General features: G+C 29.8%; 1 protein-coding gene across 5 annotated transcripts in view; it reads right to left on the bottom strand.

The window, feature by feature from the left end:
- Window positions 1–2,161: 2,161 nt before the first annotated feature.
- Window positions 2,162–17,414, bottom strand: part of LOC142326022 (transcription factor YY2-like) — a 57,685-nt gene continuing 42,432 nt past the window's right edge. Inside the window, exons 5-6 of one of the 5 annotated variants that reach the window (XM_075368087.1) lie at window positions 11,454–11,510; window positions 2,162–2,703 (exon numbers count right to left, since the gene is read on the bottom strand). In XM_075368087.1, the coding sequence (XP_075224202.1) occupies window positions 2,583–2,703; window positions 11,454–11,510 (178 nt within the window). In that variant the 3' untranslated portion in view covers window positions 2,162–2,582. Of the gene's footprint in view, window positions 2,704–11,453; window positions 11,572–15,790; window positions 15,819–16,653; window positions 16,915–17,414 lie in introns of those variants that run through there. The other 4 variants (XR_012756654.1, XM_075368088.1, XM_075368089.1 and 1 more) reach the window with 4 other exon arrangements.

Consider the following 17,414-nt stretch of genomic DNA (forward strand, 5'->3'; position numbering starts at 1 on the left):
CAGGCAGCTGTACTATTACAACTTGACAATGTGCGAAGGTTTATCCAAGGATAAAAAACAAAAGAAAATACATTCTGCTATGTTTGTGTAGAAAGTGAGTATGCAAAAGGTTCCTGTGAAATTACGTCAGCAATTTATGTTGCCTGTGCAACACTAATTTAGAAAACATTAATACAATTAAGCTTGTCGCAGACAGTTGTGGTAGACAGAATAGAAATTCTAATGTTGTGAGAATGGTTTGCATTTGGCTAGCCAAAATTGCTCAATCAGCAGTAAAAAAAATCTTTCTTGTGTTCCCTGTTGTTGGTCATTCCTACTTTCCCCCAGATCTTATTTTTGGCAGGATTGAAAGAGAAGTAGGGGGCGAATCAACTACTGTAAATCCTCAAGAGTATGAGGAAATTTTTAACAATGTATGAGGAATGTTTAACAATGTTTCTGTTCGAAGTACAGATCTAGAAGAATATGACCAGAAAACAGCCACATTGGGCATTTCAAGATATGGAGAAACTCCTGCTTTGCCAGACACTATCAAAGCTCCAGCAAATTGGCATTTTCAGTTTATGCCAAGCAAGCAAATTATCCTAACAAAGCACAACACAACTATTAATAAAGTGCAAGGGAAGACTGGCTACAAAACGAATACTGGTGTTCCACATCGTACTTGCAAGAAAAAGCAAATCCTAGAATGAAACCACCACAACCCATTAACAAAGGTATCATCGCAAAGATTTGAGAAACTGAATGACCTGAGGTCTCTTCTTCAAATGCAATATGGACCTAAGTGGGATATGCAGCCAAACCTCCAGTTTTACAAACAACCTTTTATTGATCAAGAAGTTATTTTACAAAGAGAAGGCAATGGCCAGGAACATAGCTGAGGATGATGATGGTGAAATACCTTTAGAAGAGGAAAATATTTTGGGAGTTCAACACTTTTTAAAAGCTAATTACTTTTTAAACTCTTGATGAACTTCTAAATATAAAAACATAACTTCCTTTTGACAGTTTTTTAGGCTAGTGTGTTTTTGAGATAATAAAAGAATTTTGTAAAACAATTGTCTTTTGGAACTTTTATACCTGAATTCATATTTTCATTGAATGTGAGTTTTGGAAACTGAACTCATTATGTTCAACATATTTTTTTTATTTTGTAAATGAATTAAAACTGAAATAATTTTGGCAGTAGTCGTACCAAATCATAAACAAACAATATAAAAATCATAAAAAACTTAATACTACCTAAATTTATAGCTGTAAAGAGGTTTTTCATTTCCTGAAAAATTTCAGTATTTGGATGTAACAATTTTGGAACTGGGTGACTCAATTGTGTGTGATATTTTTTAGCATGCAAAAGGTGACCATCTTTTGTGCTAATACTATGTTCTGAAAGTGGATCTAGATCACTACATCCTTCACTTGACAGACATTGAGTTTCACCAAGTACAAAACCTTACGATCCTATTCTTGGTTTTAAATTTTCGATTTGTTTAATTTTTATAAGAATAAAAAAATAAATGTAAAATAAAAAATAAAACTAGGCTAAAAAAAAATCAGGAAACATAACTCTTAATACATCAAGAAGTATTGCATCAAACTTTTATTATGCTGAAAATAATCTCTGATGAGCGGATTCTTTGACTTTCATAATCCCAAAACCTAAATATTATCTATTAATTTAATAAACCCAACATAGTTAACACAATTTAATATACTGATAACGGAAAACAGGAATGCTTAGCACAAAGCAAGTCATAATAAAACCATTGATATTTATAAAAACAATATTTACAACAAATGTTGTGCACTGATATTGTGATAAATGTTTGAATAAAAGTTAACGAATATCCTTTTTCAACACCTATGTGGATTATACCACTCTGCATGTAACAATATTATGAATTATATGATATTGAGAAGACATAAATTTAAATAAAAAATGATGCAATCTAACTAATTAAAAAAAAAAAACCTTTGCTCAGAAATAAAAATATCTCAAGAGTAAAGAAAAGTGTAACTCAAATCAAAGCTAAAAATTTTTAAACTAATTGCCAATTATATTATAGGAGATATTATCAATCCATATTTTACAAGTAATAATTGTGAGCAATAATAGCTTAAGTCAAATTATTTTTTTCTTTTTAAATAAATTAACAAATACTTTTCATAAAATATTTTATTTGCTACATAATATTCATTATGTAGAGATTTTCCTCATATACAGCAGGTAACCATAGGTGAGGTAGTCATTTACAATCATTAAATTCACATCTATACTAATAAATTACTTATAAATAAAATAACAACTTATAAATTATACATTATTATCATCAGTTTACATGAATCTTATTAAAAAATAATAACTTTCATATTTCATACGTGCAGGATGCATAATCCATAAAATAAATATAAAATATCATAATATTTTTGACACATGCTGTAGAAGAAAGTGATATATATTATATTTAAACATACTTATCATAAACGAGGAAAATATAATGTGTATGATTTATTACACACTTTTTAACTTTTAGTATTTTATACACTTCTGGTTTATTTAAAAAAAATTAAAGTTCATGAATTCAGTCAGCATAAACAATAAATTGCTGATGTTCAACATCAGCAACTTCAACTTGTACAAACTGCGGTGTATTATCTTCTGAGTGAAGTATTGGAACACCACGTCCAATTGGATTCCTTGGTCTGCAGAAAAAGAAAAGGAATTATATAAAAATGGGAAATGATAAACAGAAATAAAATAATCCATTTTCTGACATAGTTTTAAAACCTCGTTTAAAAAAATAAACAAAAATATACAAGGTAAATGTACAAATTTTTAATTATACACAGCAGAACAATTTTTACCGATGATACTAATGAATATAACCTAAAAGAACTGTTAATATTATAATTTTTGGAAGTAAGTTATAAGTAAATCCAACCATTCCCAACTAACCACTACGATGGTGAATTAGCCTCTGGCTACATTCCTATCCTACTAATAAAGTTATGCACTGAATTGTAACAAGGTTTTTTAATGATAATTTTGTTTTCTGTAAGACATGCCTTGTAAAATTTAAAAAAAAGAAAGTTTTTTTAATACTTTAAATATTTATTTTTCTGAACCTACTCATTTCATTTATATGTAGGATGAGTAGAATTTCTGCCCTAATGCAATGTGCCTTGATAGGCCTCTAATCATAAATAAATTTTTATTAAAATACAATACAAAAGAAAAAGTGCAATAGACAAGTTGGGTGCTAGTTTATCAGTTAAATGATTAAAAACAACTACTTCGTAACTGATATAAAATTATAACAAAAAAAATCTAAAATTTAATATAAAAAGCATTTAGTTTAAATTCACACATAATTTCAACTTGGTCATTTTTTAGAAAATAATACTAGTGAATAAATTGATATCACAAAACATTCATATGCCAAAATGCCATTCAAGAAAAAAATAAAAATGTATTGATCATCAATTATCTGTATCAAATGATTTGATGGAATCTTCTCTTTATAATTTTATAAAACCATTAAAAACAATCCACACGGAAAAATTTTCAGTAAAAAATATATGGCAAATACATATCATGGAAAACATTTCTTCTAAAAATTCAGACATGTAGCCAACTTTTCATTTGATTTTTTATACTGATATCAGTCATTTATAAATGCATTGTATATAAAGTTATTGAATTGTTTCAAAAAGCCTGCTGTATGTTGGGATGGTACTTTCTTCTGGTTATTGGATATAAAATAAGCACTGAAAAAAATGAAGCTTTATATGCCTGACGTACTGTGCTTGATGTTAAACTTTTATCTGTCAAAATTATGATAAATTTCTGGTGGGCCAGCCCAAAAACGCACATAAAAACTGAATTTTGATTGGCTTTTAAATCCTTATGCAAACTTTTCTACTTAAAATAATCCACTATAGCAATGATTCTGAACCTATGAACCCTTTTTTACATAAGCAGTAATGGCTATCAATGCCAATGAAAGTATATTAAGAACAAATATTATCTTAATTTATAGTTAACATATAATTTAAGTAACAGTTGGAGTTACACACATTAATGTTGAATATTAATTTTGTTTAGAGTATATGCATCAACAAATTTTAGGCATGTATTATTTATTTCAAGTATCACTAAAGACAAATACGTTATTAAAACTGCTATCACTTCTAAGTTATCTGAAAAAGTAATTATCAAAAAAAAATCTGCCTACTTATCTGGAGAAATGAATTTACAATGTTACATTTAACAAATACTTTAAAAAAAAAGTATTTGTTAAAGTCTCATAATCGAAATAACTCATTTAGAGGGGAAAAAATTGTTACCTAAACTTTTATAAGTGGAAATGGTAAAGGAGCTTATAATAACTGTAAAAAAATAAATGCGTGAGTGGGAGTAGAGGTGGTGGAGGATTGATTTGGAAGGGTTGAAAAGGGATGAAAAATGGTATTATTGCAATTTCTGGCAAAAGTAGATGTCAAAAAAAATTTGTGGTTATTTAAGACACAGAAAGGTATACTTTCACCAAATTTCATCAAAATTAAATTATTTTTGCGGAAATGAAAAATAAAAAAATAAAGATTTTTTTGCATTTTTATTTTAAAAAGTTATCTCTACAAAAGTTGTAGATTTTTGCATGATCTACACCTTTTGTATTGGAAAATTTTTTTTCAACCTCCATCACTCCTCCACCACCTCCGCTCGTGCATTTATTTTTTTTACATTTATTATAATAAGCCCCTTTACCATTTCCACTTATAAAAGTCCAGGTAACAATTTATTTTTCTCTAAGTGTAATTTGGTTGGACTGTCATAAGTAAATTCAAACAATATTGAACAAACTTCACAAAAAAAAATTCAATTACAAAAACTACCACTATTATCAGCGTTACCAAATGAGTTTATGTATTAAAAATTCATTTTTCCCAAACATTAATGTAGCAAGTAAAAAATACGTGATCTATAAAAATACAAAATAAAAATCTTTGTGTGATCAGTTAGTGTTTATAAGTCAACATCTGAGGCCAATTACAAAATAAGTAGGCTTTTCTTCTTTCTTTTTCCTGTTTAGCTTCCAGTAACTACCGTTCAGATAATACTTCAGAGGATGATATATATGAGTGTAAATAAAGTGTAGTCTTGTACGTTCTCAGTTTGACCATTCCTGAGGTGTGTGGTTAATTAAAACCCAACCACAAAAGAACTAGTATTATGATCTAGTATTCAAATCCGTGTAAAAATAATTGGCTTTACTAGGACTTGAACGCTGGAACTCTCGACTTCCAAATCAGCTGATTTGACACAATAAGTAGGCTGTACTACAATACTTTAACAGTGTGGACCCTACTATTCTAACACTGAGCTAAAGTTGGTTGACAGTCTCAAACAACTCCTCTTCAAATTTTAAATAATGTGCTCATCCAATCCTATTCCTTAATAAATATAAATATCAAAAAGAAATCAGCTGTGACCGTGTGCAATAAAGAATATTCATATCACCTTCTTTTAATGACAAACTGAACAAAATTTAATAAGTATGTTTCAGTTGCTCTTGTTGCCATTTTTCCAACAATGTTTGGTTTCTGCACTCATGGTGCATCAGTGTAAATCGAAAATTGTCTGTTCATTTAATGTATCAGGTTGTTCATTTACATATGAGTGTTTTTGTCTATTTATATAAATACTTGTTTTTATTTTAATTGTAAATATAACCACATAGAAATTATATATTGAATAAGCAAACACAATTCAAATCGACACACTTTTCAATCGTGTTCTAAATCTGTCTGATCAACTCATAAAAAATGCATGCTGGCAATATCAACTGATGCCAGAGCAAGAATAGCAGCACCAGCCATTAAAGATGGCCACATTGGCAACTAAACATGTTATGATCTAAGTTTTAATAATATTAAATTTTGTTTGGTTTGTTGTTTAGTCAAAGGTTTTGAAGTTCAAATCCTAGCAAACGTTTGATACTTTTATATGGATTTGAATACTAGTCAGTGGATAGTGGTGTTCTTTGGTGCCTGGGGTTCAATTAACCACACAACTCAGGAATGGTTGGCCTGAGTCTGTACAAGACTACATCTCAGTTATATCACACATATCACCCCTCTTCTCAGTGGGCCATAGGAGGGGGAACTGTTGTTGATTATTGTTCACTGGTTTAACAGATAGCAAGGTACAGATTAGGAAAAGAAATGTTTTTGGAAACACTACTGGAATCCATTCTAAAAATATGGTGGATATGTCTGAAACATTCCAATGTCATGCAGTCATTCTTCTCCGATGTGATGACACATCAAAATGTGTGACACATTTTTGGATGCATACATTGATTTGCACAAACACAACACATTTTTAGATAACTGTAGATAATACTGTGCCAATTTTGTATAATGTACCAACCTTTTTTTTTTCACCTCCGGCACCACCGTTCAAGTATTGCTTCAGAGGATGAGAGGAATGAAAATTTTTGTAGCGTATAAAAAATGCCATGTTTGACCAGGATTCGAACCTGAGACCTCCGAATGAAAGGCCGAGACGCTACCACTTGCGCCACAGAGGCTGGCATAATGTACCAGCCTATGAAACTATTTCCTCAACAGATCCCCTTCTATCATTTTTAACACACTCAAAGTATATGTAATTTGTGGCTGTAGATGGGTGTAAAAAAGCCCTCATAGAAATGCACATGCTCGTAATAAATTTGTGGTTTGCATTGTTATTTCACCATATGTTTTTTCAAGGAATGTTAATTTCGCACAGATTCTTTTTTTTTAATAAATAAAATCTGATGTTTACACGTTATTCAATGGCAGTCAATACGATGGTAATACATGCTTGTTAAACGTACAGTAATTACTACTTTTGGGCAGTAAATAGCACGATACATACAGGTAACATTTTAACATGATAATGAATACTGCCAACTTATCAAAGAAAAATTTATTTATTAATTTGTTTCAATTATTAATTCAAGCAGAAGACACAGACTCTGGCAACTTCTGGAAACAATGCATAAAAGTTCTGTTAACATAAACAACATGAAGATTTTAGTACCTAATATTCCAGCTGGCAGTTATTCTAACTGTTCATATAACTAAGTAAAAATACTGAAAAATTCTGACTAATTTACAATAGATTACCATTAAAAATTTCAACAAATGTTGCTGTATTGTCTAACAATTACAAGACATATAGCTTTTTCAATTTATATCAGCCTATTGATGGTGTAATGTTTTTATCTTTAGTTGAAGTTTTCTAAACAATATATAAAACAGGTGTCATATATTGTTATTGTAAAATAAAGAAAATGGTAAAATAATATGCAATCATTCATTTAAAACAAACAAAATTATACAGTTTACTCAATCATATAAATTTTTGTAAATTATTCTAAATTCTAAAAGTTGAAAATAAATTTCCCATTTTAACCAATCTGATATTGTGAAATCACACTGTTTAAAATATTCCACTACATTATTCTACTTTATATTATAGTGTTATGATCTATCTATATTTTTCCTTATTTCTATATTTTCATTTTACTTCAATTATGTAAGTCTTAGTTTTAGTTAAATAATGATAAGAAAATCTGTGTGAAATCAAACCACACTTTTATATGTGTGTATATATTAAGTGAAATATAAACAACCAAAAAACAGTAAATAGATATTTAAACTTACCATAATAATTCCAAGAATCAATTTTCGCACGATTCCACCTCTTCAATAGTTATTCAATTTTATAATTATATTAAAACATATTAATTAATCATGTTAATTTGTCTAAATGGTTTTTTGAAAATATTTAAATCTATTATGGACGAATACACATTGTATTTTCATTTTCTTCTGTTGTCAATCATTAGATTGTATTTTTATTATGTTTTTAATTAAATCATCATCTTTAAATGTGATCTGGGACTCATTTTTTTGTTCATTATTACATAATTGGTCCAATTAATTGGACCAATTATGTAATAATGAAAAAATAATTGGTCCAACAAATGGTCCATTTGTTTGAATGCAAAAATTGTATTACAGATTACAATAATAATTTAGACTTTTGAAGTTTGTACTAAAGATAAAAAAATTAATTTACTTGAAAAATATAACATTTATAAATAAATATAAACAAAAATATAAAACGATGAACCACCAAATCACATTCGAAGATGATTTAATTAAAAACGTAAAAATACAATCTAACAGTTTGTAAAAATTACAATATAATCAAAGAAAACAACATTTTAAATACTACATCATTCCAATACTAGACAGAAGAATTTACGTATTCACGCGTTATAATTTCAAAATTAAAAAAAAAATTATTTAAATTCACTAATCATAAATAAATGTTTTAATATAATAACAGAATTTAATAACAACTGAAGAAGTGAGATCCCTGAAAATTGATTCTTTGCAATTAATATGGTAAGTTTTAACTTTATTTACTGTGTTTTGGTGGTTTATATTTCATTTAATATTGCGTATACTGGGTGGTCCATTTAAATTAATTGATACGCATCTACATCTCAAAAACTACACATTTTAGTTAAAAGTGAATCCCATTTCAAGGGGGAAATACATTTACAACTATGTTGTCCTTGATAGGCCAAATAAAGGTCATTTCAAGGTTAACTTAATTTAAAAAAAATAGAAACCTATATTATTTTTTATTGCAGAATTCTTTACAAAAAAAATTAAAATTTCATTTGACTTTTTTTAAAAAATTGATACATTTTAGATGTATACCTATAAACTGGTGCTTTTAGTTTCATTAGATCTGGCCAGTTGTCGAGTTACAGCTAATGTTAAATTTTAAATAACAAAAAATCAATGCTAATAATAATGAAGAAAACATTTTTTTTTTCAAAGAATTTGATTCTGCAATAAAAAATATAGGTTCCTATCTAAAAAAAATTAAGTTGATCTTGAAACGACTTTTATTAGACCTTATCAAGAACAACATAGTTTGTGAATGTTTTTCCCCCTTGAAATGGAAAAACCTTAATGGGAAACATTTTTTCCTAAAATGTGTAGTTTCTGAGATATAGATGTGTCTCAATTTAAATGAACCACCTTTCTATATTTTTAGCTTAGTTTGAAACAAGTCAAATTTACTTTATATTAAAACTTAAACTTTCAACTGAATCTAGATGAAAGTACTCTTAGGTGAAACTGGATAATAGAAGCATATAATAAAATTTCATTTAGAAAATAACTGCTATAAATTGAAAGTAAGCATTACTGAAAATACCTTAGCCCAGTGGTTCCCAAACCTTTCCGAGTCGCAGTGACCTTTTTCAATTAAAACTTTTCCAAGGTGCTCTACCCTAAGTAAAAGTATGACTACTTGTAAGTAAGAGATAAAAATAAATAAAACTTGTGTATCTTCATTATTTTTTTACTTTATTAACATTAAATTAATAATAAATAATGTCTTGGTTCAATTAATTATGAAGCTTTACAATATTTTGTGGTGCCCCTGGGAAGAAGCCATGACACAGTTTGGGAATCACTGCGTTAGCCCATTTCCTAATTTTGATGGTGAACTTAGCCTGATAATTATAAAACAAAATAACATGAGCATGATACACCAGCCTTCATTTAAATTAACTGTTTTAAATATTTTCAGCAGTTGTATCTGTGAGTAATAGTCTACATTACTCAATATTAACACTACTTCTACTACTACTACTACTACTACTACTACTCCTCTTAATACATTAAAGTTAATTCTATTATTTTTAAATAGCTAACACTATAAGGTTAATTTTAATTAGCGAGTTATCAAAGCAATCTTGATTTTCAGTATAAATCTTTAAAAAATTTAAATTAAGACTTAGGTAAACATAAAAGAATGCTATTAGACAATCTCTCAGAATCCTTGAGCTATTAGGCTAAAACTTAAAGTGGATTATTAATTTATAATCACAAAAAGTCTGTGAAAAACCTCAGTCTCAATTACAAAAAAAATACCTAAACTGGGACAAAGGGACTTACACTACTTTTTAATGAAAAATATATGTATATACAGAGGGTCCAGAATAAAAATGTACTCACCATTTGCTAGTCCATATCTTGTGACAAATTTGACTTGATGTGACAATTTTTGGCACTGAGGAGCGTTATTGGTAGGTGTTCAAAATGATCACCAGCAGTTTCTACACAATGCCCACTACAGCTGTTAGTGTACTTGGCATAATGGCAGCACATGACTATACAATTTTTCATGTAGCTAGGATTTTGTCAATACACATCATTGTTGACAGTCCTCCAGTGGTAAAAGTCCAGAGGTGTCAAATCAAGAGACCAAGATGGGTACTCAACAGGGCATCTCTTCGCATCTCAACAGCGTCTGGGTAGAGTTTTATTGAGGTACAGACTAACATCTCGATGGTAGTGAGGCAGGGCTTCGTCTTGTTGCACATAAAAAAAGTTCATCACCATACCACAGCAACTCCCAGTAGTTTCACTGCCCTGTCCACTTCAGCGCAAGGATTTTCGGGAGCCCAGTAAACAAAATTATGGTGGTTTACAGTAATGATAAGTTTGAACTGCGCCTTGTCAGTCCACACCAACTTCCCTGCAAATTCCTCACCTCGTCAACCAGGTGCTGAAACCATTCATAGTACTCCATTCTTCGATCTGGGTCATCCTCATTCATCGCGTGTAGCAGTCTTGGAATGTACAATTTCCACTTTGCACTCTTCAGAATGTGTCCTAAACTTGACCGGCTCACCCCCACTTTTGTGCGCTTCCTGGTTCACTGATTTTTGCAGAGAACGGGTGAAATGTTACAACACCACAGCACTGGATGCCAGACTTGTAGCTGTTTGTGATCGGCTGGATCTTTCCTTGGGCACATCTTTAACAGTTGCATCAGCTTCAAATTTATCGAGAATGCGGGCAATTGTTCAACGTGTTGATGGCAGTGTCCCAAACTCTCTCTGCCACTGCCGTTATACCTCATGAATGTTCTCGTACTTCCCATACTACTTCAGTAGAGCCTTGCGTTCAACAAATGATAAGCGAATCTCACCCATTGTTGCTATTCGGCTGTCTTCTGCTGCACTGGCTCATTCAACCACCAATGCGCATACGTGGCATAAACTGTCAAGTCTAACTACCATGACAGATTTAATATCTTACACCACAGTACACATTACATTAGAGAATGTAAATCTTTTTGTTTAGATATTATTTAATTACTAACAGTGAGTACATTTTCTGGACCCGTCTGTAGAGTATTTAAAAAAGTCATTAATAAAACATATAATTCAAATCATGAAAAATAAAAAAAGTCTTTTCTAATATTACAGTTCTGTAATCCCAGACTAAATGTGCTTAAATTTAACAAACTAAATGTTTAATTTTAAACGGACTTTTTCATTATACATTATATAAAAGTTCTTACTTACAGAACTTTAGTTGTATGGATCACTCTTCTTTTATTTTCTTTAAGAGGATTCTGAAAACTGATTAATAAGTCACATCTTGAACCACACATTTTATCACTTCTCCAACAAACTTTCACTTCTTTTAAAAAGAAAACAATAAAATGTCTCAAACTTTAAATTAAACCAGTATGACTCAAAATATTAATAGGCTAATTTATTTTAATATTATTCTGTGCTTAAAAATAATAACATATAGCATGGAAAAAGTCCATTTCAGTATAGCAATATCTAATTTAAGTGTGTAAAATCTGAAAGTTAGAGGTGTAAATTTATAATTTAAATACATAAAAACAGAAATACTTAATTATTAAAAAAGTAAAAAATTTTCTAATTCACGAGTGAATGAGGAGTTCAGTGTTGTTTGTGGTTTCATGAACTTTAATTGACCATAATCAACCAGAAAAAAGTCAGAGCCAATTTCATAAAAAATCATCTTCAAGACACTAACAGCATAGAAAAATTGTTCTTTTAAAAATGGGTAAATACCACAACCTATCAAATCAGAGAGGACCCTAAAATTTGGATCTAATGGGTCATTTTTAATGACCCAATAGTTTTACAACTACTGGAGACAACTACATGAGATGATTAAACACATTATCAAAGGAAACCTTAAAAACAAATTACAAATTAGCATTTTCAAGGCTATAGAGTTACACATATTTCTTCAATATCATCCCAACTAAACCTTAAGCCATTTCGATTACAACCCATACAGTCTTAGACCAAAAAACCTAACGAGATCTTTATGTTGAAATAACTGTTAAAATGAGAAAACAAATAAAAATACTCTTTATAAAGATTTTCAAGTTATGATGAAATTACTTCACATTTAATTGCAAGATAACTCACCATAAAATAAGGCAATGGAGGGTAGACAATTTGGACAACACATAAGAAACATAAATAAAACAAATCAATCACATGCAAAGCTTTTCAATTTTGTATTTTTTTATAAATGTACAAATATAGTTTGTTAAACCAACTGTTGGTTCAGATGTTTGAAACTCTACCTAATGCTGACAATTATAGAATGAAAAAACAAATTAATTTATTCAAGATTACACCACAACTTTGGTCACTTCAAATGCAGTATGACAATCTGGACTGAGCATAGTTGAACAATATCCAGACAACTCTATCAAAGTTTACCGTAACAAGCTTTATTAAGGGCAAAGTTTTTATTTTCTCTTTTTCAAGACAAGTTTCACTTCTTGACAAGCTGTAAATTTGAAAATAATTGCAATTACAAATGTAGATATCATTTGTAGAATAAGAGGAATGAAATCCTAACAAATGGAAAACAATGAAGAAGCACAATATTCTATACTATATTATACAACTGAGTAAATTTTTTACTTTTCTTAATAATTTAATTTTACTTTTGTAAAACTGTTCAACAATTAAAATGAGAAAAAATTATGTAATAAATATGACTATAAAGTTTCATAAAGGTTTTAACACTATATAAGACTTTGTATCTAATTAACATATTTAAATGATTATTAATTAAAATTATTATTACTTAAAAGAAATTAATGCAATTATTGTAACATATTTGATAAGTTAAAATAAAATGATATAATAAAAATTTTTCCCTCTGCACAGTCAATTTATAGTTTAAAAAGTAATTCTGAATTCTAAAAATAGAGGTGGTCGTTTGTAAGGCATATTACTGAATTTTCTTCTTAATTATAATATTCAAACCTAATAAAAAAAATTCATAATTAACTGGAATACATTAGTCCCCCACTTTTCTCAGAATTCACATAGAACACTACATTTTGTCAGTTTAAAACTCTTATCCTATATAAATTACAACTGATAAATATTTAAGTCAAATTTTCTATTTGATATTACTCTTATACTTCAAGAAAGAAAATGAGGATTCATTTGTTAGCATGACAAAGATGGTAGTACTTAATAAAAATAAAACTAATTACAACAAAATTCTAAAAGCATGTTAGATATTGTCCTCTAGTATTTTTTATCAACCAAGTTTTTCCATCACTATTAGTGAAGTAAGTTTCCAGACTATATAATTTCTGTTTATTTATAATTATTTTTTTAATAAACTAATAAATGACTTTAAAATGTTAAACTTATGTTTCCAGATGATTTGGATTTTTTTTGGAGCTAATTATATAATAATTACCTTCACCAAAACTAAACACCTTCAATGATACTACTGGTAGAACCCTTCTTAAAAGCAGTTAGGATCTCTGTGATTTAATAAATTTAATCCAAGTTGTTTTTGTAAATATTTTATTAAATTTAGAGTTTATTCCTTCAAGGAGATTGAGATTTTGGATTTTATGAGTTAAGTATGGAGCGAGCATGCTGTTTAAATATTTACATGGGAACCCTGTTAATATGATGTATTTTCAAAGGTTAATTTTATAGAAACAGGAGATAAAGGGTGGAGCAGAGGAAATACATGATTTTTAAATCGCTAACTCTGCAGCAAGTGGGGGCATTGACCTTAGGCGACCTCTGGCAGACTACGCAATTTCAGTCGCTATAGTGCTGGAGCATAGAACATGTGTTTGCTGTCGAGCAGTTTTTTTCAGAAAAAATGACTGTGGTCACAGTTCAACATCTTTTCCATGAAATTTTAATGTCGAATGTCAAGATGCAGTTCCAGATCAAAATGCCATACTCTGATGGGTTGAGGCATTTAAAAGTACTGGATCTGTGATGAGGATAAAACCAGCTGGCCTTCCCTGTTCAGTCTTAACTCTGGAAAACATAGACAAAGTGAGAAGGGCAATTGTTGCTAGTCTAAAACCATCCGCTAGGTGGCAGGCTGTAGTGCTGGGTATGCCACATCGTTCACTTCATCGCACCTCATCTCATTACATGGTCATCTCAAACTTCACCTATACAAAATAATGATCGTCAAGCAGCTAACTGAAAGGGATTTTGTGCAATGCAAAGAATTTTGTGATATAAACAACGCCATTCTTACACAAGATGCAAATGCCCTAATAATTACGAGTGACAGAGTGACAAAGCCCACCTCCATCTGGATGGCTATGTTAATGTACAGAACTGTAGTCGGTACTGGGAGATAGAGAACTCGTGTGAACTACACCAAAAATCTGTCCACAGCTCAAAAGTGTGGCATCTCAAAAATAGGGATTGTTGGTCCTTACTTTTTTGAAGGGAGGGAACTGCAGTTATAGTGACATCAGCGTGCTACATTGACATGCTAAATAACATGCATCCAGAACTGGAAAGGCATTGGTGAACATGAGAGAAATGCGTTTCCAATAGGATGGTGCCATAACGCACACGGCAAGAGCACTGATTTAAGTGGTTCGACCAAATATTTCCTGGACATGTCATTTCACAATTCGAAACATTTCATGTTCCTTGGCCCCATGCTCCACTGATGTATCGATTTGCAAATTCTTTTTGTGGGGCTACCTGAAATCAAGAGTGTATGTGAACAAGCCACACACAATCAAAGATCTGAAAATTTCCATTTATCAAGAAATTGAAGCTGTATCAAATGAAATGTTAGAGAAAGCTGTGCAGAGCTTTGAGGAGAGGAGGCTCTGACTTTGCATCCAACAAGGACGTCATCTTACAGACATTTTCCAAACCTGATTAAGATATGTTAATTTCAAAAATGCAATAAAAAATGTTATTTAATGTAAAACTTTATTTTCTATAATTAAAACAAATGAAGTTATTCAGTAGTGAAAAGCATGCATTTCCTCTGCTTCACTCTTTATAACAAATTTTATACTTCGTACTAACACAAAAATCAGTATTTCAACACGCTTGAAGAATATGAAAATTTACTGTACCTAACTGAAATGATATATTAAATGAACAAAACACAACATTGATAAAATATATTATTCTACTTAATATTATAAGGGCTTCCTAAGCATGAAAAACGTGCCATAGATAAAAATAGCACTTGTAACTAATTAAAATGTTCTACTGTACAATTCATTTAAAAAAGATAATCTCAATGTACACTATCAATGTAATCTTGAAAGCAAGCTTTTTTAAAGAGATGAGCACCTTCCTTTAGAAAGTTTCTTGGTTATAAACCTAATCAAAAGCATTTAGAAACCAGCTCAAGTTGATTATTATTATTAAGTTTTAGATAACCACACTTTTTCAGTTAAATCTGTTACTGTTTCACAAAACAACTGAAAGTATAAAAATTCTGAAGGTGGAAAACTCTTTATTTCTATGTGTCCTTTTTTTTCATGTCAAAGCCACATAAGCATAATGTAAAATTGCATAAGTGCATTTAAAAATTATTAAAATATTTACATATTATTCTTTACCTTTTAATTATTCCTCCTGGAACAAATAATTACCAAATTAAATTGGATAAAGAAAAGAAATATCTCTTACTTACCTCATTACATAAAAAGAAGTACATAATGTTTTAGTTTTAAAATAGCTATAAATCAAATCTTAATTAACCTTATCAAACCTTAACTAAAGTAATATAATAATATATTTCTAATAGTTATTAGCTATATAAAAAACTAAATTAATTTGCTATGGCAAAAGTAATTGTTAGCTTAAAATATAAAGGTTTTACACTAAGTTAATAGCAAAGAAGCTATTAACACTTATTTCACTTCACACTTAAAATTAATATGGTAGCTTTTTAATTGTTTTTTGAAAGCAATACCATAATATTAATGATTCAACATTATTTATCATACAAGATAAAAGGCAGCTCAACAGTCACTTCTATTAACAGAGGAAAGAACAAATCTACATTGTGTTCAGAAAGTTGCTGTGCACTAGAATTATGTAAATGTAATGACAAAACTTTCTTAATTATTACCTTCTGTTTTTATTTCATTATTTTATAGAAATGGATATTACAATAACTGGAATAGTTCATAAAAGGTGTTGAAAATGACCTCCTCAAACATCAATACAACACTGCACAGTTTCAATTTATTTTCAAAAACTTTAACCAACTGATGTACTGGAATGTCTCGTACGTAGACCATTATTATTTTTAGTTTGTCAATTGTGCAAGGTCTGTTGTGATACACTGCTTATTTTCCTGCTCCCCATAGAAAGTAATTTAGGGGAGTCAAATTAGGCAATTGTGCAGGCCAAAACCCCTTGAAATGATTCGTTCACCAAAAATATTTTGTAAAAAGTCATTTACCTGTTAGCTGTGTGCGCTCTAGCTACAACTAGTTGGAATCAATTTTCACTCTAATTAACTGAATAATGAAGTTTGTTAAAACAATATAATAACGATCACTATTAACTTTATTTTCAAAAAAGATTGGATCCACAATGTGCATTCCACTCACACTGACCCAGACTCCAATTTTTGCTTTGTGTAATTCATGGGAGCTAGTTGTCGACCACAGTCTTGTGTTATGTGAATTAGTATTCCTTCCCAGATTAAACCATGCTTCATCTGTAAAAAAATGTATTGTCAACGATACCTATAAAATTTTGGTCAATAAAACTTTTAAACCATTGACAATAATTGTCTTTTGGTATGATCTGCAGGTTTCAGTTCTTCAACACACATTACATTGTAAGGAAAAGTTTCACTTCTTTCTTACAGCTTTATATGTGGTAGCAAGTCCAATATATTGCTGCAGGGTGGTAACTTATGTAATGACTTTGATATCAAGTAGCTTCTATTCGTTTATTTAGATGGTCTTCTACTTCGATCAGCGTGTTCAAAAAAGCCTGATGCCCAAAATTTTTCAATAAGAGTTTGAATTGCATTTCGGTGAGGGAGAAGAGTATTTGGAAACTTTTCAGAAAACTTGTGCTTTACTAAATCAGAATACTTATCGCCTTCACAAACAATGTGTTCAACTAGAAAAATGCGCTTCTCTACCAAAACAACTCTTACATTTCTAGCAACTATTGATTCTAATAAATTAAATGCGCAACAAAACAAAG

This window comes from Lycorma delicatula, chromosome 6 (assembly GCF_047948215.1).
Source record: "Lycorma delicatula isolate Av1 chromosome 6, ASM4794821v1, whole genome shotgun sequence".
Taxonomy (NCBI): domain Eukaryota; kingdom Metazoa; phylum Arthropoda; class Insecta; order Hemiptera; family Fulgoridae; genus Lycorma; species Lycorma delicatula.